This window comes from Furipterus horrens, unplaced genomic scaffold, assembly GCF_987537825.1.
Source record: "Furipterus horrens unplaced genomic scaffold, mFurHor1.1.pri manual_scaffold_1, whole genome shotgun sequence".
Taxonomy (NCBI): Eukaryota; Metazoa; Chordata; class Mammalia; order Chiroptera; family Furipteridae; genus Furipterus; species Furipterus horrens.
The window spans coordinates 203,613,177-203,634,919 of record NW_028327171.1 but is presented as its reverse complement, the minus strand read 5'-3'; the positions used below and the strand labels follow the sequence as shown (position 1 = coordinate 203,634,919).

At 50.3% G+C, this 21,743-nt stretch overlaps 1 protein-coding gene across 11 annotated transcripts in view; it reads left to right on the top strand.

Moving 5' to 3' along the window:
• The window catches only part of TNS1 (tensin 1), a 215,614-nt gene that overhangs the window by 131,112 nt on the left and 62,759 nt on the right, over positions 1-21,743 (top strand). For all 11 annotated transcript variants that reach the window (XM_090283637.1, XM_090283613.1, XM_090283595.1 and 8 more), the window contains 10 exons: positions 961-1,011; positions 2,118-2,240; positions 2,661-2,725; positions 4,325-4,408; positions 7,980-8,092; positions 8,492-8,552; positions 8,782-8,857; positions 9,465-9,594; positions 11,127-11,192; positions 12,283-12,399. In XM_090283637.1, the coding sequence (XP_090139763.1) occupies positions 961-1,011; positions 2,118-2,240; positions 2,661-2,725; positions 4,325-4,408; positions 7,980-8,092; positions 8,492-8,552; positions 8,782-8,857; positions 9,465-9,594; positions 11,127-11,192; positions 12,283-12,399 (886 nt within the window). The remainder of the gene's footprint in view (positions 1-960; positions 1,012-2,117; positions 2,241-2,660; positions 2,726-4,324; positions 4,409-7,979; positions 8,093-8,491; positions 8,553-8,781; positions 8,858-9,464; positions 9,595-11,126; positions 11,193-12,282; positions 12,400-21,743) is intronic.

Below are 21,743 nucleotides of genomic sequence, written 5' to 3'. Positions count from 1 at the left end.
AACTGTGTTGGGTATTATTAAGAGCCTGGCTGTAAACATCAGAAAGTCCTGGGTTTGAATGCAGGTTCTACTCTTACTAGGTAGCTGATCTTGACCACTTAGCCTCCCTGAACCTTAAGTTCCCCATCTTTAAAGTGGGTCTAATACTACCCACCTCTTATGGATGTTGAGAGAATGAAGCCAACTGGTAGATGTAAAGTTCTTAGCATGGGCTGATAGATTCTGGATACTCAAATGGTAGCTATTATTAACATAACGTAGCACATTCCCTTATGGGGCTCACGCGTGGACTAGAAGCCATCTGAAGTCCTTCCTGATTTTGGAAGTCCAGGATTTCATGGGTCTATGCCACCTTCCCACCATCCTATCTATTCCAGACTGTGGGATCCTCTTTTCTACCTGGAGACAATACAGTGGTCTTTGAGTTTCCCAGGCAGTGAGATGGAGGTGGAGACAGGAATTCCAGAGACTGGGGGAGTCTCATGGGATGTGGTTAGGTGTTAGAGAGTGTCTGTTGGGAGAGGGGTGTCGAGGGTCTGAGAGGGTCCACCCAGGATGGTTTGCCCCCTCGGCGGAAAGGTGTCTGACCATAGAGCCATTGCATCTCCATGGGTCCACATGTGGAATGGAAACCAGAGAAGGCCAAATACTTAACATTGAACACCACCAGGTTCCATTCGGTGTGGAAGACTCCCGCCTTGGAGGTGGGGACCCGAGACAGGTTCCATCCCTTCTCACCTTCAGTTCCGGATGTCCTCTCACTGAGGGGAGTGGCTGGGTGTCCATACTTCTCTCTTCCCCACCTCCCTCTCTATCCTCAGGACCTCTAGTTGAGTTCCTGTTGGTCAGCATGCATATCTGATGGGGGTCCCACGTATGCTTGTGTGCGGGTGGGATTTCCAACAGAGGTGAGAGCAGAGTGTGAGCCTTTTCACAGTCTCTTCCTTTCCTTCCTTCTAGCTTTTCAACCTCTCTGAGCGGAGACCTGACATCACAAAGCTCCATGCCAAGGTGAGCCCATGCTGAGTGGGGATGGGGCCCTCCACCTGCCTGGGAGGGAGAGGTAACAGACAAGCCCCCCTCTCCCTGTGGTTCCCACATTGGAGTCTTGGGGGAAAGTGCTGTGACAGTTTGCAAAGCCTATTGCAGTGCCATCTTCTATTTGGAAAATGGAAAAGAATCTATTCATTGTTTCCATAATACAAATCACAGAAAACAAAGCTCAGTACAGTGATTTCCACCCAGGTCTGCCTCCCCTGGGGAGCACATAGAATCTCTGGGGTAGGGCTGGAGCTGTGAGATTTTTAGTTTTATTGAAAGGTATTTGAATTTAAACTGGCTGGAAATGGCTGATGTAGACCTTCATAGTACCAGCTTTCACTTGCTTGTTGGGTGGGCTGTGTGCAGGGTTCTGCGTGGTGCCTGCTTCCGGCTCCTGGATTCTGGTCCCTGTTGCTGTGTGACCCTATGGAACTGACATGCTTCTCTGGGCCTCAGTCTGCACCTCTGAAAGTGGACAGGCCCTTCCAAGCAGAAGTTCTCTTTTACTATAAAGTTCTGGGAGTTTAGAATAAAGTCTTAAGGAACCTGGAGAGCACACTGTTTAGATCTATTCCGTTCCCTTCCGGCTTCTCTGGGCTGGCCTGAAAAGAATCAATGATGTGTGTGGTGAGGGCCTGGAAAAGAGCCACGAACAGCCAGGAGTCCTTTTCTTTGCCCTCTTTTGCCCTGAGCCAGATGTTGGGGTTGTCTGTGGGGCTAGGGTTTGGGGGCAGTACTGGGGGCCCCATCACATTTTGAGGTCATCGTCTTCAGTCCAAACCGTTGTTTTACACACATGAGAATCTGAGTCTGGGACAATGGCCATGACTGGCCAGAGGCCCCACAGAGAGCCAGTGTCAGAACTGAGACTCAGGCACAGGGTCTCTGAGGGTCCTGGCCATTGTCCTTTGCCTCCACACCCCCACCGGCCAGCTGGGCTGATGGACACAGCTGGAACCAAGGCTCAGCCACGGGTGGCCACTGCCCCGCTACTGCCACATGGGGTGTGTGCTGCCCCACTGCCCTGGTTGACTGTCCAGGCTTCTACCACCTCTCACTCCTGGCTTGGGCCACAGGTACTGGAATTTGGCTGGCCTGACCTCCACACCCCGGCCCTGGAGAAGATCTGCAGTGTCTGCAAGGCCATGGACACTTGGCTCAACGCAGACCCCCACAATGTTGTCGTTCTACACAACAAGGTCAGAGCGGAGGCTGCAGCGTGTGTGCGCGTGTGTCTGTGTCCATGCATGTCCGTGCATGAATATATCCTTGGATGAGGGTGTATACCTGCCTGTGTCATTGGATTGTGTGAGTGTACATCTGTGTGTGTTCTCTTTTCTAGGGCATGATAGATTCTGTCCAAGGGGCACTCCCATGGAATGTGGGGTACCAACTTGTGGGGCTGTCAAGGGTAGTGGGTCATCAGCCGTGTTTCTTCCCTTTGAGACTCAGCCCCTACCCTCTTTGCTCCCCTGTCTCCTCTCCCTCCTCCTGTTCTCCCTTAGAACCAGACCCTTCTCCCCAGCCCCTGCCCCCTTTCCTCCAAGGCTTCTGAATGGACTCTGAAGTAGTAGGCTGGCTTTAGAAATAAAGGCTTTTGTGTTTGGGGGCTCTTTCAGGGTAACCGAGGCAGGATAGGAGTTGTCATCGCCGCTTACATGCACTACAGCAACATTTCGGCCAGGTAAGAGGGCCCCTGAACCTCCCATTCTCTGAATCTTGACAGCAGAAACCCCTTCCCTAACCCACCATGACCTGTCCCTTCCTTGGAGCTGGAAGATAAAGACAGAAGGGGTGAGAAGTGCTTAGGATGAGGCAGAGCCCACCAAAGGAAGGTGCCTATCCATATCCCTGGGGCAGGAGCCTATGGACAGAGGGCAGGGGAGAGGGGAGTCCATCACTCCATTGTAGGCCCTGGTGAAGGTAGCCTTGGAAGCCAGGCCCAGCCATGGACACCCCATCTGGTCAGCTTCTTGGGGCCAGTTTTTCTTGCTGAACTGCCTTCTGTTTCCCTGGGTAAGCAGGAGGGGTGTCAGAAAGAAATGCTGGATCAGATCTGGGTCCAATGGAACCACCTAGAAATGATCTCATCTGTCCCCCTGTCTCTGGCCAGCAGGGCCTTTTTCCACTTAGGTGTTTTGGAGCAAGACTAGCAAACAAGCAGTGGATGAGTCCCATTTTGATTTTATTTTGCAGAGAGGCAGAGGACTCCATCCATTCATCTGTTTATTCATTCGACAATGGTTTTTGGCCAGCCATGGCGCTGTTCTAGGTGCTGGGAATACAGCAGTGCGCAAAGCCAGGCCATTGTCCTCACAGATGTGAAATAAATAAACACGTGTATCAGTAATGGCAGGTGATAAGTTCTGGGAAAGAATGGAGACGAGAACATGACAGTGATCAGAGGATGCAGAGACCCAAACTAAGTGGAGGAGGGAGGGACAGGCTGAGTCATGTCAAGTCTGGGAGGGAACTTTGCAGGCAGAGAGAAGAAGGAAGGCCCAAGGCCTGCAGCGGGACTGCAGTGCGAGGGGCTGGCATGTTTTGAGCTGAGTGAGTGCGGGGGTGAGGAGTAGGAAGTGAAGTTGGAAGGTGGCAGAGCCTGGGAGCCCTGTAGGACTTGATAAGGACCGAGGGGTTTATTCTGAGAGTGATGAGAAGTCGTCGGGAGAGTCAAGAAGAGGGGAGCATTGTCATTTGTCCACATTTTTAAATGATCTCTCTGAACGCTCTTGAGGGTAGGGACAATGTGCTGTGGAGGGCTTGCTAGTAGGATGGCAATTCTGCTAGTTTAAGAACTCCATCTTAGCCTAATCTTTGCTTCATGGTGAGCACTTGCTGTGTACTTACTATGTGCCTGCATGTTTCAAGCTCTTCAGAGATATTAGCTCACCATAACAAACTTGGAGAAAGGCAACCAAAACACTCATATCACACACACACACACACACACACACACACACACCCAGAGGAAGGCAACCAACACACTTGTTTCACACACACACACACACGCGCGCACACACCAGGTTCAGAAAGATAAAGCAACCGGCCCCAAGGTGCACTGATGGTAATTAAGTGGTGGTCTAGAGATGGGCTTTCAGGCTGTCTGGCTCCAAACTCGCTGTGCAGCACACAGGATTGGTAGATACTAGGGCTCTCTTCTCCTGAAAACGTCTCAGCACAGGGTGGCTGGAAGACTCCAGGGGTTTGGAGAGCAGGGAGGGGGTGAAGGAACTCTTGGACTTGGATGTTGGCTCCTCTGACCTCAAGTCTTTCCCCCTAGCGCTGACCAAGCTCTGGACCGATTTGCAATGAAGCGGTTCTATGAGGATAAGATTGTACCCATTGGCCAGCCATCTCAGAGAAGGTAGGTTTTGCAGCCCAGTGCATGTGTGTGTGTGTTCCTTATACGCGGTCACTAGCCTTGTGTTCCCTCTGGGGATGGAACAGTGTCCCTAGGTGGGGGTGTAGCAAACATGCATGTTCAGGTGCCAGCCTGGAGGGACCTGAGCTCAGAGAAATGGGTGAGTGTGCCCACAGGTGGGCAGAGCACTTGTGTCCTGAGGTTGGTGCTGGACAGCAGTGGGGGCACTGGTGGGGGACGCACTGGTCTGGGTACAAGAGGATGGATGGTATGAGAAGACAGTGACGTTTTTGGTCCTGGAAGCAGGATTGCTTCAGTGTTTGGATGAATCTGCAGGAAGGAGGCTGAGGTCCCTTCTGCCTGCCCTGAGTAGGTCATACAAGCTCTTGGTAACAGTCACCTTTTACTGGGAAAGCTTTTAAAAACTTTATTGAGGACACTCACCCATGTGGTCTCATTGGAGCCCACAATAGCCCAGGTAAGAAACAGGGCAAGGACTGACTCAGTCATTCATTTGGCAAATTTTAGGCAGTCTGCTATGTTCCAAGTGCTAGAGATATCTAGTTGAATAGGACAAAGTCCTTTGCCCCTAGTGAGCTGATAATCTATTGAAAAGGATGGACATTAAACAAGTTAGTATACAAACAAGACAATTTCAGATAGTGACTAGTCCTAGGAAAGAAAGAGGATAGAGTTCTGCAGAGACAGAGCTGGCGGGAGGGGAATGGGGCTATGTTAATGACCATGCTCAGGGAATACCTCTCAGAGAGGAGGCGAATTTGAGCCCAAAGCTGAATGATGATGAACTACCGCATGGTGATCTAGGGCACCCACATTGTACAGGAGAGAAGCCTGAGCCCATAGGGAAGGGGAGTGACACAACCAGGGTCCACAGAGAGCAGTGGCAGAGACAGAAGGTACTCAGGAACCCGGCCCCTGGCTATGTCAACCGCCATCCTGAGGGCACCTCTGGCTTCAGCTCTAGGATAACATGCTGTTTAGTGATGTCTGATCCACAGGAAGGCACAGGTAGTGTCAAGACCAGGTGGGCCTTGGAAGACTGCAGGTGAGCAGGGGCCAGAATGGTGGAAACCCCAGGCCTAGAGGGGAGAACTAGAGAGTTGGACTCAGAGCTTTTCCCCTATGTGGCCAGATAGGTGAGCCTGTCACACCTGTCTGTGACGTGTCACATTGGGCTACCCACTGGGGCTACTGCAAGGCCTCTTGGGGCTTCTCTTCTGGTGGATGACACCATGGAAATAAGGTGTTGAGGTCATTTCAGAGAAACAGAACATGATGAGCGAGAGAGTAATGGGGGTGGGCACGAGGGGCTTCTCTCTGAGAAGGTGACGTGTGAGGTGAGATCTGAGAGGGAGATGGAAGCATCTGAGTGAAAGTCTGTGGTGGAGAGTCTAGGCAGAGGGGACAGCAAGTATACAGGCCTGGAGGCCACAGTGTCCCACTGAGTTTTTTTCCAGACCTTCAGAGCACTTGGCAAGCAAGACTCCCTCGCTGCACATTCTGGGGCTTCCAAGACTCTCTATGCTTGAGTGTCCCCAACTCACATCACTCTTACCTTGCTTGCCTTTCTAGAAGTGGGCTGGCACCTCTGGGGACTGTTTCTGCAATTGTAGCAGGAAGCCCTAGCAGAAATGAGTGAGTCCTCAGGCAAGCCAGTGTCTTACAATTGGCACAAGACAGCTGGTGGCCAGCCTCAGGTCAGCTGGATCAGAAACCGGATGCTTTATGTGCAGAAAATTCTGGCTAGGCTGTCAGACACAGCAGCTGGGGATCAATGAAAGTGTTCCCAGGGAAGAAGTCTCAGGGAGGGAAGAACTATCGCTCAAGTACCTGCTCCTCAGTCCCTGGCTTGCCTGGCCTTGGTCATGAGTCTGGCTCTTACTCTCAAAGGACAAGGGATACAAATAGAGGAGCATTATGTTACAATGGCACCCTGTGGCTTAGAGAGAGTAGGCAGAATAGTCAGGGCTCTGAAGCTGAAAACCTGGAGAATGGCAATCAGCACTGCCTCTCAGGAACAGGATTATGCAGGGATTCCACAGTGCTCAGTGTGTGTGTGTTTACATTATCTGTGTCTGCCTTGCAGCTTATATCTGCACCCACATCTGCTTATGGGTGGGTAATTCTGTTTGTGCCCAAATGTGAAAGTACAACTGTTGGGTTTACCATGCATTCACTGCCACTTTCCCGCCTTCTTGTCAGTGTCACTGGTGAGGAATGAGGCAGTTGGAGGAGAAGAGGGCAGGGTGAGAGGGAGGGAGGGGCTTGGCCTGCAGCTTTCCCATTCATTGTCACCCCACCTCCGGACTCATTGTCCCTAGCACACAGACACATCCTGTTGGCATGATCAGAAGTTCTGATAAGAACCCGCCATTCCAGGTTTCCGGTTTGAGTAATGGGGCTGGGGGCTGGGCAGGGGCCTGAATAGGAGCTGGCGCTGCCCATCAGATTATCTTGCTTGGGTTGTCCAAGGTGGCCCCACCCCAGCCCAGGGACAGAGGCCCATATGCCTGGAGGTGGGCCAAGGAGTCAAGATATAGGAGGGGACTCTTATCATGGTCATTCGGGTTCTGGTCCCACCCACCTCAAAAGCCCATTTTGGCTCCCTCGGAGTCTCAGCTGCATTCTGATTGGTTCAGCTGACCCAGCTCGCTGTCCTCTGGCCAGTCAGGAAAGAAGGATGCGCTGGCCAATGGCAGAAGGATTGGCCTCTGTTCTGGCAGATGCACTGGACTCAGACTTTTCCCTTTCTCTCCCCATTCACTCTGAGCTCTGTGTGTTCTTGCTGTGAGTCTTTGGGAGGCTAACGACCCTTTCTGAACCTAACTTTTCCTTTCTTGTTTAGAAGTGGTAATAGGTTAATCCTGCCATTCTTCCAGCAAGATCCTTCTTAAAAGAATTGGGAGATGTTGACCCTGAAGCTAGAAGTACTTAGTGGAAGTTAGATATCTTCCTACAGCAAATGAAATGATCTGGAGTGATTTTCCTACACTTTAGCATGATATAAAAAAGTGAAAGCCTATGATTATTATGCTCTTATTATTCTCTGGAATGTCATGTGGCTGGTGGGGCTGTGTGGAGCTGACTCAGGCCTGTGGGTATAAATGTCAGCTTGGTTTGGGTTCGGTATAAGGGTATCAGAGCTGTTGTATTGTCATCAGCCTACTGTGGATAGTAGTGAACGGTTCAAGGGTACCTGTCAGGACTGTGGGAGAGGAATTTTTTGATCCTGCAGGAGATTCCTGGGCTGGGAGTGAGGCAGGAAAGAGATGCTCATGGTGACCACCAGGGGTCGCTGGAGAACCCTAAATTGGGGGTTTGGCTAGACGCAGCTCTCAGTCTAGTGTGCCTGCTTGCCTTTCCTATCTGGGGGCTCCAGGCAGCAAGGGAGGTCTGTGCTGGGCCAAGACCCCAGCCACAGCGAGGCCTGAGGGCATTGGTGCGTGGCTAAGTGGGGCAACCTAGGGTAGTGTTCTGGGGGAAAAGAGAACATGGGATGGCTCTGCTCCAGGGCAGGCCTTCTGGGCTGAAGCTGCCCCTGTCCCTGCTCCAGGTATGTGCATTACTTCAGCGGCCTGCTCTCTGGCACCATCAAAATGAACAACAAACCCTTGTTTCTGCACCATGTGATCATGCACGGCATCCCCAACTTCGAGTCTAAAGGAGGTACTGGCTCCAGCCCTCTGGCTTCCTACCCACTCCTGTTTTCTACCTTTTTCTCTGAAGAGGCAGCCATGGGTGGTAAAAATGTAGGCTTGGACTGGAGTCTCAATGGCACCATTCCCGAGCTTTCTTTAGCCCCAGTCTACTCCTTTGCAAAATGGGTTTGATACTTGCAGTGTATTCTGGCAGATGTTGGATGGGGTGATGTTTTTGTAAACTTAAAATGCCTTTCCAATGAAAAGCTAGTATTTCTTCCCCTTTCTCTTTCCATTGCTCCTTCCTCTTTTTCTCCTTTCCCTTCCTTCCCGCTTCCTTTCTCCCCCACTTCCTTCACTCTCTCGTCTCCCTCTTCCTGCTCCCACTGTTCCTGCTGTCTCAGCTAACACCACCCTTCCCTTACAGGGTGTCGGCCATTTCTCCGCATCTACCAGGCCATGCAACCTGTTTACACGTCTGGCATTTAGTAAGTATTCCACGGGAATAAGAGGCCCAGATGCCACAGCTCCAAGGCTGAGGACCAGGAGCAGGGGTGTGTGTATGGGTTGGGGTGCTTCTTAAATTTCCTCTAGGAGAGGGCTAAGGGGTGAAGTCAGCAAAATTTCCCAGTAAGGGGGACATAAGGGAGAAAATGCACTGGCTACTTCCCCCGTCCCAGCGGCCCCTCTTTCCCTCTGCCCACCTCTCCCCAACAGCAATGTCCAAGGAGACAGCCAGACCAGCATCTGCATCACCATCGAGCCTGGGCTGCTCTTGAAGGGAGACATCTTGGTGAGCTCTGCCACTCTGTGTCTAGCCCCACCTCTTTGCTTATTTTTCTCCCTTCTTTCTTCATGATTTCCTCCTGCCTCTCCAGATAAGACCTCATTCCTGGTGGGCTACCAGCCTTGGGGTTCTGGGCTCTCAGGTCTCTTGCAAGGCCTTCTAACCTCTGACAATCCTTGTTCATCCTCCTGCCTTGGAGTTGGACATCCCTTCTGCTGGGCTTGCCTCTTGTTCTGCAACAGTGTCAGGGAAATATCTCTCAGAGGGAGCTGTTACCTCCTGACTTCTTATTGGTTACAGGGACTCCCTCGATTCTAAATTTAACCCTTCCTTCATCAGTTTAAATTGACTCCTACTTTTTCCATTCCGACCTGTATGCAGGAAATTCTTGAGAGGTAGGTGTGTCCCCATTGGGTAAGATTGGCCTCCAACTCTCTGCTCTTCTAGAAGTTTCCCCACAGAGCTCTGAGATCCTGTTTGGTGTTGGTGATCTCTCTCTCACTGGGTTTGGGGTGAACCTTGGAGGCCTAGTCTTGGGGCTGATGAAGAAGCTCCCCAAGACCTAATTTCCCACCCGTGGGCCCCTGACGGGCTCTGCTCTCCTTCTCGACAGCTGAAGTGCTACCACAAGAAGTTCCGGAGCCCAGCCCGCGATGTCATCTTCCGTGTGCAGTTCCACACCTGCGCCATCCATGACCTGGGTGTTGTCTTTGGGAAGGAGGACCTTGATGATGCCTTCAAAGGTGGGCCCATTGAGTGGAGAGGTAGACCTAGCAAGGGATCATCTATCACAGGGTATAAGAGCAATTATGGGGGGTGGGCATGGCCGCAGTGAAAAGATAACCATTTTCTGAGGGAAGGAGAGGTGTTCAGGGAGGTGTCTCCCTTTTTTCTTTTCTCTGTCCATTTGAGATTTTATCTACTTTACATTCAGAACTGAGACATATCCATATCCATCTGTCCATCCATTCATTCACCCATCCATTCATCTGTCCTTCCATCCACCCACCTACTTACCCACCCACCCATCTAAAGTTATCCATCTATCCATTTATCCACTCATCCATCCAAATCTATCAGTCCATACATTTACCTACCCACTCATTCTTGCATCCATCTATTGATCCATCCACTAACCTACCAATCTACCTACCCATCCAAATCTATGCATCTCTCCATTTGTCCACCCATCCATCTACCCCACTTATCCATCTATTCTTCCATCTACCTATCCATCAATCCATCCATCCATCCGTCCATCTATTCATTTGTCTATCCATCTACCTATCCATCCACCAAGCATCACTTGTATGTCTGTATGTGCCAGGGGTCTGCTAGACCTTGGGGATACAAGGAGAAAGAGGTGAGTCCATCACCTCAGGGAGTTCAGTCTTGTGAGAGAACAAGACATACAACGTGATACTATGAAATGATGCCTGTACTGGTAGAGACCATGCACACGTGTGCTGGTTGCCCCAGGGAGTGGCACCATCCCTGATGTAACTGCACTTGTTATAAGCAGTGTATGGTGATCTGTGTCCAGACTGGGCTCAGACAGAGAGCAGAGAGTGAAGCTGGGGATCAGAGGGGGAGGGGCGTGATCCCCCAGGGTAGTCTGGCTGTGCAGGAGAAGGATACATCCCTGCACTGGAACCAGGAGGGCAGCAGCAGAAGATGCCGTTATAATTATGGAATGGAATAGATGTTATCAATTGTAACAAGGAAAAATAAAGGAAGAGTTGACAGAGTAAAGGTGGGTTTGGTGAGAGATGGGAAAAAGAAAGAGGCATAAATTCCTCCTCCTCCACAGAAAGAGTCAGGACACCATCAAAAATGGGCAGGTCAAGAAGTAGAGGCTTAAATATAGTATTTAAAGTTTTGAAGGTAACCAGTGGAATAAATGATGATGATGATGATAAAAATAATAATACCAGATTTTACAAGAAGGGAGGTGAAAGTAGTATAAATGAGCCAAATTATTCTTCTTCATAGTGGTGAATCAGTGAGGATTTAAAAGAAAAACCGATATATCTAGAAACAATGGCATAAAAGCTGTGGCTATTGTTTAGACTCTTAGAGGTAACTGCTAGTAGAACATGAAATAGAAATGGTTAGAAATGGTTACCTCAGGTAAGTAGGACAGGGGCTGATTATAACTTAATATAATTACCAATGTGTGCATATATATTACTTTAATCTTTTCTAGAAGAAAACGTTTTATGCAATTCTTTTTTGAAACTGATTGCCCAATTTCCTTTTCCTTCTCCTTTTTCAGATGATCGATTTCCAGAATATGGCAAGGTGGAATTTGTATTTTCTTATGGACCAGAGAAAATTCAAGGTATAAGTCTAGTTAGAATCTATTCATCAGCCACTCCCTTCCCTGTATCCTGGCCTGTCCAACCCCACCTTCACCGTTCTCCCACTGATCATCTCTAAAATTATCAAGCTACCTGAGATCAAAAGGCCAGCCTGCAGTAAAAGACCTGGGTATCATAGTGGACCCCCAGCTAAACATGAACCAGTGACTTAATCTCTGGGTAATAAAAATAAAAAAAGCAGACAGAGAGGCGCTGGGTTGGATAAACTGTTCTAGTCCTTTTAGATCATCATCCACTTATATTTAGAGGGCCATGGAGGAGAGAGGGAGTGGCTGAGGGGCCACTCAAAGGTCCTGGATAAATGATAAGTATTTCTGAGAACGGAGGTGATTCAACCTGAAGATGAGAAGACCAGGTTAATAATAGCCTTGAAGCCTTTAGAGTGGTTATATGCGGAGACCAGTTGTTCCCCATCTTAGTTGAGGACAGAATGGGAGGACATGAAGTTAGGTTACAGACAGAGGGACTTTAGATGGATTAAAGAAAGGACTGTCAGGTCAGGAAGGTAATTCACCCCAGAAAGTGTGAGTTGCAGCTTGTGCTGTCTTCGTTCTGGGCTCTCTCTGGATCTGCGAGAGATGTTCTGCCTGGAGTGGAGAGCATCTTAAGTAGGAGGGCAGGGGGATGGCCTGGATGACCTTGTGTCCTCTCAATGTCAAGGCCGTGAGCCCTGCTTCTCCCACATTCCCCCTGACTCCAGGGGCAGGCTCTGGTCTCTCTGCACCGTGCCTGGGTCACAGAAAAGAAAGAGGCAGAACTCATCCAGAGGGTCCCCCAGCTTTCTCTTGGGGGATGGGATCTTCAGTCCTCAGTGCCCTGTCCTGATTTACCCCTATGACCTGGTATGTGCCTTTTCAAGAATGCAGGAAACCAGACCCCTGGGTTCTCCGTCCAACTTAAGCCACTGGGCCCGCCCCGCCAAGGTCGAGAAAATGAGAAGTCCCTTAGGGAGCATCCTTGGGGGATCTTGTTGGCTTCCTCTGTTTTTCCAGCTGCTGATCCCTTTTTTCTTTTTTCTCACTATCATCCTGCCCTTTCCCATCCTGTTAGGCATGGAGCACCTGGAGAATGGGCCGAGTGTGTCAGTGGACTACAACACTTCTGATCCCCTCATCCGCTGGGATTCCTACGACAACTTGAATGGGCATCGTGATGACGGCATGGAGGGTAGGTGGGGCTGGTGGGGCCAGTGGCTTCCTGCCGCTCCCCAAACCACACAGCCCCTGTATCCAGGGCCGCGGGCTCTCTCGTTTGGCGCTAACACCACACTGGGTTCAAAGAGAAGGCAGAGAAGTCTGAGGCACCTCTGAGAGCTCATAGTTCCGTGGGAGACGATAAGGCAAACACGAATGTGTTAAATAATGAAGACAGAGCTAAAAAAAACATACACACATAGCCAAACAGACACACGAGGAGGTACCATTGGTGCCAAATGAGTCCCACAGATTGTGAGTGCTCTGCAGGGGAAGTATTCATGTTAGCTGGAGTGGTCTGGGAGGGATCCTTAGAGGAGGTGTCCTGGAGTGGACCTTGTGGTACCCGCTGCAATGCCAATGCAGCATTTCTTAGATTTCTTTTAAAACCTGCTGCTGCATTTCTCCAGGTTCACTGCCTGAGTTCTCTGGGCTCAAAGCACTAGGAATGTGGACAGAGAATCGAGGGCCTGTGGGCTTTCATCAACAGCCAACGAAAATGTTTGAGAGCTGCAAACAAACAGATAGGCTCCAACATTTGAAAAGAAAGTTACAGAATGGAAATTAATAGACGTTTAGCTGCGAAACCTAACATTATGTCTGATGGTCAACTGCAACTCAGTTCAACTCTTGGGAGCTATATATGGGGTTGTATTTATTTATGTGGTTCATTTGAATATGTGTGATGGGATGCGGGACAGGGCCTCCAAAAGTGAGCAAGCTTGGAGCTCAAGAACTCTTGAGACGCCCTGTTTGGGGTTTGGCCACAGGCTTATTTTCCTGATTTGGTCCCAGGACTGTGGAATGTGGGAGCTGGGAGGAGCCTCAGGACCATCGGCCCACCCCTCCATTAGTTTTCAGTTGGGGTAACTGAGTCCCCCTTGATATATCCCCATGACCCAGGATGCATCCCTTCGAGGACACCAGCACCCAGCCTCTGGGCTTCTCCTTCCAGCTGAAACTGTTCTGGGGTAGACCTGACCTGTCCTGGGGACCCTGGGCCACATGGCAGAGCTGTGTTAGGGAGAACCAGGCATCCTCACCCTGCCTCCCACCTCCTTCTCCAAGGTTGTGGATTTGTGGACTCCACCCTGAACATCTTTTAAGCCTTTTCTTGCATGAAGAGTCTCCCTCTGGCCTTGGAGACACTAGAATGAGTGATACAGGGGGAGGGTGCCGGTTGGGCTAGAATTTAGGGCGTGATGGGAGCATGTTGTTCATGTGTGACATTGCAAAATTGAAGGCTCGTCCTCACACCTACCCTGCCTTCCCCCTGATGTGCGGACACCCCACCAGGACCTTCCCCACCCTTCTGAGGCAGCCCCACAAAGCACTCCTCCCCCTTTCCCCCTCCCCAACCCCATCCCCTTGTACTGAGTGGCCGAGGAAGAGCAGGAGGAGGCAGAGGATGAAACGAATTAGTCCTGAGCTAGCGGTGGCTGCCAGCCTAATTGTTCATCTTCTGGGGATGTTTGCATTTTTAACAAGAACACTTGGCAATTTGAAGGAATTTTCAGTGTCTTTCCATCTCTCCCTGGTGTGGATTCAATGCGATGATAAATATAAAAACATTTGGTAAACTCTAAAGTGCCAGGCAAATAAAAGGTAAAATAATTAAGGGGGAAGAAGGAGTGGCTGTGGAAGGCCAGGGCTTGGGACAAAATGAGGGGCCATGAGGGAAGGAAGGGAGACAGAGAGAACAGTGAGTTGGGGGGAGGGGGAAGGGGAGGCCCTGGACTTCTGTCCTGCCCCCTGGGCTGCCCTCCCTTCTCTTGTGACCTGCTCCCCTAGGCAGGGGATGGAACCAGTGGGACCTTTTGGCCAGTTAAAGGTCAGTTCATCCTGTAGGGACAGAGCAGCTCCTGTCTGGAGTCTGAGAAGCTGACTCTATGCCTGTAAGGTGGGCAGGGAAGGCAGGGAAGGTAGGGGAGGCAGCTGGGTGGTCACCGGGGCAGACCCCACTAGTCCCAGTGTGTGCTCCCTGCTGCTGCTGGGCTGCAACCCCGCCTCCCCACCAGGGACAGGACAGCAAACTGTGAGAAGCCTGGGGCAGGAACAGGAGCATTAGCCCCATCCTGCTCTTCCTCCTGCCTGGGGGATTTCTGGAAGGCTCTAGATCAGCGGTTCTCAACCTGTGGGTCACGACCCCTTTGGGGGTCGAATGACCCTTTCACAGGGGTCACCTAAGACCATCGGAAAACACATATATGATTACATATTGTTTTCGTGATTAATCACTATGCTTTAATTATGTTCAATTTGTAACAATGAAAATACATCCTGCATATCAGATATTTACATTATGATTCGTAACAGTAGCAAAATTACAGTTATGAAGTAGCAGCGAAAATAATTTTATGGTTGGCGGTCACCACAACATGAGGAACTGTATTGAAGGGTCGCGGCATTAGGAAAGTTGAGAACCACTGCTGTAGATTCTGGGGCCCAGACACAAAGCAGTTTCTACCAGCCAATTCTCTAGTCAAGAGAGAGAAGCAGGAGGCCTGTGTCCTCGTGCCTCAGTTTCCCCATGTGCTAACTGGGGTAGGAATATCTAACCCCCAAGATTCTGGGGTGCTTAGGAGATGGCCTAAGCTGGAGCCTGGGAGGGGGTGTGGCCTTTCCCTGGAGTGGCCCCAGGGCTGAGGGCATGGCCTGGGTAGTGATGTGGTGTCCCAGGGGGCTCTGCCTGTTCTCTGGGAGATCCGCGCCCAGGAGAGGCCGGCTGACCCTGAGGTGGTACCTTAGTGCAGCAGGCGAGCGTATGTGCTTCAGAGCCCGCCCGCCTGGGTCCAAAGCCCAGCTCTCTCCTCTTGGGCTGTATGTCTGTGGTCAGATTATTTAGCCTTCCTGTGGTCCTAGTTTCCTCGTCTACAAACTTGGAGCAGTAATAGTATCCATGCCATTGGGTTATTGTACCAATTTTGATGAGAAGCAGTTTAGTACCAGAGTTAGTTAAGAATGCAACCTCTGGAGCTACACTATCTGGGTTCAAATCCTTTGATGAGATGCCATCCTCTTGGGGCCTCAGTTTACTCTGCTGCAACATGGGGATTCAGTGAACCACTTTTGGGGATCAGCAGGTGTGGAGAGGCTGCCTGCTGTGTTTTCTCACGAGTCCCAGACACATCAGTAGTTACTATGGCAGCATCTCAAAGGTCTGCAGACAGGAATAAGGGAGAAGGCCCTTTGGCCTTGGCAGCCAGCGCTGGTTGTGCCACATGCCAGCCATGGTGCCAGTACTTGATAGTCACCACCTCATCTAATGCTCACAGACACCCTGAGAAGTGGGCTCTATTATCACGGCTAGATGAGGGGACTGGGGTACAGAAGTCTGAAGTAACCTGCCCAAGGTTGCCTAGCTAGTTAAGAGAGGATCTGGGTACAAAAACCCAGTGCTAACCACTGAGAAGTCCTGGGTTGCCTGATGTCCCCAGGGGCCTGTTTTGGGTATCTGGTGCTGTGGCAATGCCCGGGTCCCTGCTGAGCTTAGGTGAGTGTCTGCCCGCTTTACCCCCAACTTCTCACTCCTGGACAGACCAGATCACCCTGGTCTTGCCTTTCACAATGCTTAAGAGTGGTGGTATATGCAGTGTAGTACCCTGCAGGCCACGGGGCTGGCCCCGGTACTGGCGGTAGCAGGACTTCAGTGCGGGGCACACCAGAGATGCACACATCCCTTCATGTCTCTTCCCCGCCTCCCCAGAGGGTGAAGGGCTGCTCACTCAGGAATGACTCTAGTGAAGGGCTGGCCTCCCCAAATAGGTAGAGAGTGATGTGTCCAAGGTGAGATGAGGCCATTTCTGGAAGCAGTCTGCCTCTCCTATTTCAGGCCTGCCAGGAGACTGGATAGGAGAGGCCAGGCTAGACCAGTTTCTCTGGAGCCCACCAGGCAGCTCAGAGGGGAGGCGAGGGGCACTGAGCCAGGCACCCTGGAACAGAAATCATCTCTGGCCTGGGCCCCACCTTGCCCCACTCACTGTAGTGAGGAGAGGCCAGTGCTGGGGTCAGAGCTCCAGTTCCTCTGGGAAGCTCTCCAGGTGACCCTGACTTAACCCCCAGGGTCATGACTGCTCTGTGTTTAACCCCTTCCTCGCTGCCTGTATCCTCACCCTCCCCACTCACTCCCAATCGCAGTTTTGGGTGTCTAACATTGTGATGCTTAGTGAATTCTTCCACTCGCCAGGACATCCCTGATTAATATCAGCAGCAAAATGAAGGCAGGAAGAACCATACGGGGCCTTCCGTTCTCTGTAGGCTGAGCTCTCAGGCTGGGGTGGCCCAGGCCTATCATAGAACCCATCAGTGGGGAAACTGAGGCTCGGGAGGGGAAGGGAACTTCCAAAAGGGGAGTGTCCATGTGTGGAACCCACTTTTGCATGATCTCAGCTCTTGCTGTACCAGTGACCACACTGAGGTGTGGCAAGATGTGGGATGTCACCTGGGATCATGAGAGAAATGGAGCTGATATTTGAATCTAGGGGTCTGACTTCACATCCCTTTCCACCTGCCTTAGCGCTCGGCTTGTTCAGCACCTTCATCCCCCTAACTCAGGTGGCTGCCCAACTTCTCAAACCCCTAGATGACAGGGAGCTTGCTGCCACACAGGGTGGTCCATGTCACTTTGGACAGGCCCATGAAATAGAACCAGAAGTAGAGGGAAAAGGGAGAGAGTGTGCCTCTGCCTGGGGGACTGAGGCTGGGGTGACCATGGGTGCTTGGGGACTCACCTGCCTTTAGACCAGAAGGAGGGGGAAGTGAAGAAAGGAGAAGAATGAATGGAAGTCAACAGCAAGAACTTTCTGGCCACTGAAGTTTCCAGGCCTTGGGGCAGGTGACTGAGGGACAGGGAGTGCCTGCCATCTCAGGACTCCTTACATTGGGAGCAGTGTCCTCTGGTGAACCCGATCACCTGGTAGCTTAGGTTGGGCTGCCATAACCAAGTAACACAGAGTGAGTGGCTTAAACAATAGACATTACTTTTTTCATAGTTCTGGAGGCAGGAAATCTACGATCAAGCTGTAGAAAGGGTTGGTTCTTCCAGAGGCCTCTCTCCTTGGCTTATGGTCGGCTGCCTTCTCCCTGTCTCTTCACTGGTCTTCCCATGGTGAGCCTGTGCCTTAATCCTCTCTTACAAGGACACCAGCCAGATTGAATTAGGGCCTACCCATATGACCTCTTTTTAAATTTATTTACCTCTTTAAGGACCCTGTCTCCAAATACAGCCACATTCTGTGGTGCTGGGGTTTAGGACTTCAATGTATGAATTTGGGGGGTGGGAATTCAGCCCATAAACACCTAGGAAGGAGTTTTCTGGGTTTCCCATAGTTAGATGCCTGGGGCCTTGGTCCTGAGTGGGGAGGAGGAGAAGGCCCAAGATGGGTGGAGGGGAGAGCAGTCTGGTCCTCGACCAACCTTCTCTCAGGCTGTCTCTGCCATTCTTCAGTCTGCTCTGGAGCCTGCCAGCTCAGCGCTCTGGCTGACACCACATTTCACAGCCTCCAGAAGCCCCATTAGCTGTTTGGCCTGAGTTCTGAAGCCCCATGCCCAGATCTCAGCTCCCCGTGGGTGGGAGTGGGGCTGTGTTTTTGCCTATGCTGCACAGAGCCGTCTCCAAATTCCTCCGGAGTGTTCTAGGGCAAGCCTTCTCGGAAGCAAGTCCCACACCAAGGGAAGTGGGCTGCCTTCTGCCTCCGAGAAGCCTCAAGGTTGACCAGGCCTGAGTTCCCTTGCTCCTGCCCTTCCCTGACCTCCTTGGACCCTGAGCTGTTCAGAGCTTCTCACAACTTACACAGAGGCCTGGGGAGCTGGGGCCAGTGCTGAGCAGAGCAGTAGATGGCCCGGGGCCAAAAGAAAGCGTGAAAGGAGAACAGGACAAGTTCCTCAGCTTGGCTGAAGATGGCAAGGGGGCTGCTAACCACCCACTTCTGGGTTTCTCCTCCCATGTGACTTCTTTTGTTTCTGTGGGCAGTCCCTCCAGAGCCAGGGGCTGTGACAGGGGGCTTGATTTTGTGCCCAAGCTTCTGAGCCCCCAGAACCTGTGGGGAGAGGCATTCCCTTCTTCAGGGGAGAATATCCTGCTCTGGGGGGCACTGGCCCCCTCCTCAAATTCTTATGCCTATGCTGGGAAAAAGCCTTCTGATAGCAGTCAGGGGTCCCTGGTCTGTGGGCTTGTCCAAGGGTTCTCGGACTTTTAATTTTAATTTTAATTTTTTGAGAGAAAGAAGGAGGGAGAGATACACAGCAAGCAGGCAGAGACTGAGAAGGAGAGAGAAACAGGTGAGATCCATGGAGGGAGAGACAGACAGACCCAGACAAGCATTGGCCTGGGAGGTGGGGATTTGGGTTCTGGGCATCTTTGTAACTCCTTTTCTTTAGATTTTCTTCATTTCTTGTAAAATGAAGGAGTTGGAGTAGTGATTATTTTCATTTCTTTGAGCTTAGTCACTGTTTCCTTCTATGACTTTTGAGGAGCTAAGATGGACCCGCTGAGCTTCCCTCTCAGACCTTCTCAACTCCTGAGTGTGGAGCGAGGCAGCAGCCTAGCTTGGTGGTTGTATCAGCCAGGAGAGGCTTGGTTATGCCAGGTAACAAACAGCCCCAAATTCTCAGTGGCTTAACCCAGAAAAACATATTTCTTGCCCCTGCTGCCTGTCCAGTGTGAGTTGGCAGGGGTCTCTGTGCATCTTAGTTACTCTGGGCTGCTGGTGGCTTCATCTCAGAGATGCTTCCGCCATTGCTGTCTTAGCGGGTGGAGGACATTATGACTCGCATGCTGTTTCCACCTGGATGTGACCCACTTCCTTTGTGCTCATATTGTATTGGCCAAGACAACTCACACATCCAAGCCTTATTTCAAAGGTGTAGGGAAGCTGTGTATGGAAGATGGAGAACTGAAATAATGCTTAACAGACTAACCTCTACTATAGGGGTAAGACTATGGGATTGAGGATCAGAAGGTGTGGTTCCAAGCTCTGTTGTTTATAACTGTGTTCCTTGGTCAAGTCACTTTACCTCTCTGAGACCCAAATGCTTTACCTGTGAAATGGGTAAGACAACAATACCTTCTGTTGTTAAGATTCATTGAGGTAATATATGTAAAATGTGAAGAGTGCCTGGTATGTACTATGCTGGCAATAATTTGTGTCTATTATTATTATTAATTATTATTATTAAAGTGCTAGAGGAGAGAAGATAGAAATGTGATTTTGAATGTATACAAGTCCTCTCTTGTTAAGAAGAAGCCCATATCCCTTGGTCCATTCTACAGATGGCCCTGTTCTGGGAGCCCCACTTGGGAGTCAGGAGATTTGCCTCTGACATCAGCTTGCTGTGTGACCTTGGAAGAGTTCCCCTGTCTGTCTCTACATTTCCATATCAGTGAATTGAGGAGGATGGATTCCAAAGGGGACTTCTAATCTAAAACCCGAACACTGAGGATAATGATGACAAAGACAATGATGAGCCTTGTGTGCCTACCCTGTGCCAGGCTCCAGTGACTATACGTTCTCTTGGTCACCGCTCGCCAAACCCCTATAGGCAGCTGCTGTTTTGTTACTCTTACACTGAACAAGCAGAACTTGCAGGATGTGATTATAGAGCCAGTTCATTTTATCTACCCCTGACCTTTAAATGTATCCTTTGCTTCCAGCTTGCCCCCAAATGATATAAGGGTGAGTCCTGTGCCTTTTCTGGCCACTCTCAGATAATAAAAGATCCTCTGGTCAGTAATAAATGTGCCCAGTGTCAGTGACCTTGGTACTTCATGCAGTTAGTTCTTCCCTCTTGTCAGCTCCTACCTGCTGTCAGCTGTGTGTGTGTGTGTGCTTCAGTAGGTTCTCTCTGTTTTCCTGACTTACAGGAAGAGAGGCAGAGAGGGAAGGGATCAGGACACTCCTGCCTGCCTGGCATCGTTGTGATGTTTCACTGGCCTGCTCTGGGTGGCAATATGATTGCTGTGCTTTTTGCCAGTGGGAGGTTCTGGAGGCGTCCCATGCTGTTTCTGTCTTGCAGCCCTTCTGTGGGTGTTTTTGTAGACACCCCCCACCCCCTTCCAAACCTCCCCAGCCTCTCCCTCAATGTTTCCTTCAGGTGGGTGACTGCAGCTCTGTCAGACATTCGTGACCCTCAGCCCAGGTGTCCCCCTGCTCCCTCCAGCTTCCTCCTGCTGAAGCCCCTTCAGCCCTCCAGGGGGCCCTCTTGGACAGGATCTGAGGCAGCCATGGCGGCTCTCTCTCCCCTTGGTCTATGGGAACCCTTAGGCACTCTGGACCTCAGTAAAGCCTGGGATTGTGGGGGGCAAAGGCAGCCCCTCTCTCTGTTTCCCTGCTTGCCTCTCACCCTGCAGACATTCAGGCCTGAGCCTGGCCCTCTCTCCCATGTTCTCCGTGCTCCAGCCAACTGACATTGAGCTGAACAGACTCCCTGAGATGAGGGAAGAGCCCCTAGCAGGTGGTACTTAGAGCAAAATAACTCTCCCCGCCCAATTCCTCTTAGAGACTCCCACCTCCTGACCCTGTTGCTCCTTTGATATGGATGTGCATGGGGGTAGTGTAGAGCCACAAAACACTTTCCAGCCACCTCTCTCTTTTAAAAAAAAAACAAAAACAAAAAAGCAGCTGATAGCATATATTCTCAATATTATATAATAAGATTATATTATACTGATAAAACTTAATACCATAACTTAACCTGTTTAAAGTGTGCTATTGAACGGGTTTTAGTATATTTAGGGTTGTGCATCCTCACCATGATCTAATTTTAAAACATCCTCATCACCCCTTAAAGAAACCTCTCCTACCTGTTAGTAGTCACTCCCCATTTCTGTCCCCGCCCCCGCCCCAGCCCCAATCTACTTTCCGTAGATTTATCTATTATGGATATTTCATGTAAATGGAACTATAGAGTATATGGCTTTCACTTAGTATAATGTTTCTAGCGTTCATCTTTGTAGCATGTATCAGTACTTCACTTTTATTGTTGAATAACTTCCCATTGCGTGGACATACCATATTTTGTTTGTATATACATCAGTTGATGGATATTTGCATTGTTCACTTTGGGGTTGTTTTAAAGAATGCCACTATGGATATTTTTGTATTACTTTTTGCATTTACTCATGTTTTCATTTTTTCTTGGGTAAATAGCTAGGAGTAGAATTGCTGGGTCATGTGGTAATCCTATGTTTAATTGTTTGAGGAACTGCCAGACTGTTTTCCAAAGTGGCTGCACCGTTTTACATTCCTTCCTCTCAATGTATGAAGATTGCAATTTCTCCACATCCTCACCAACACTTGTAATTTTCTTTGGTATTCTAGA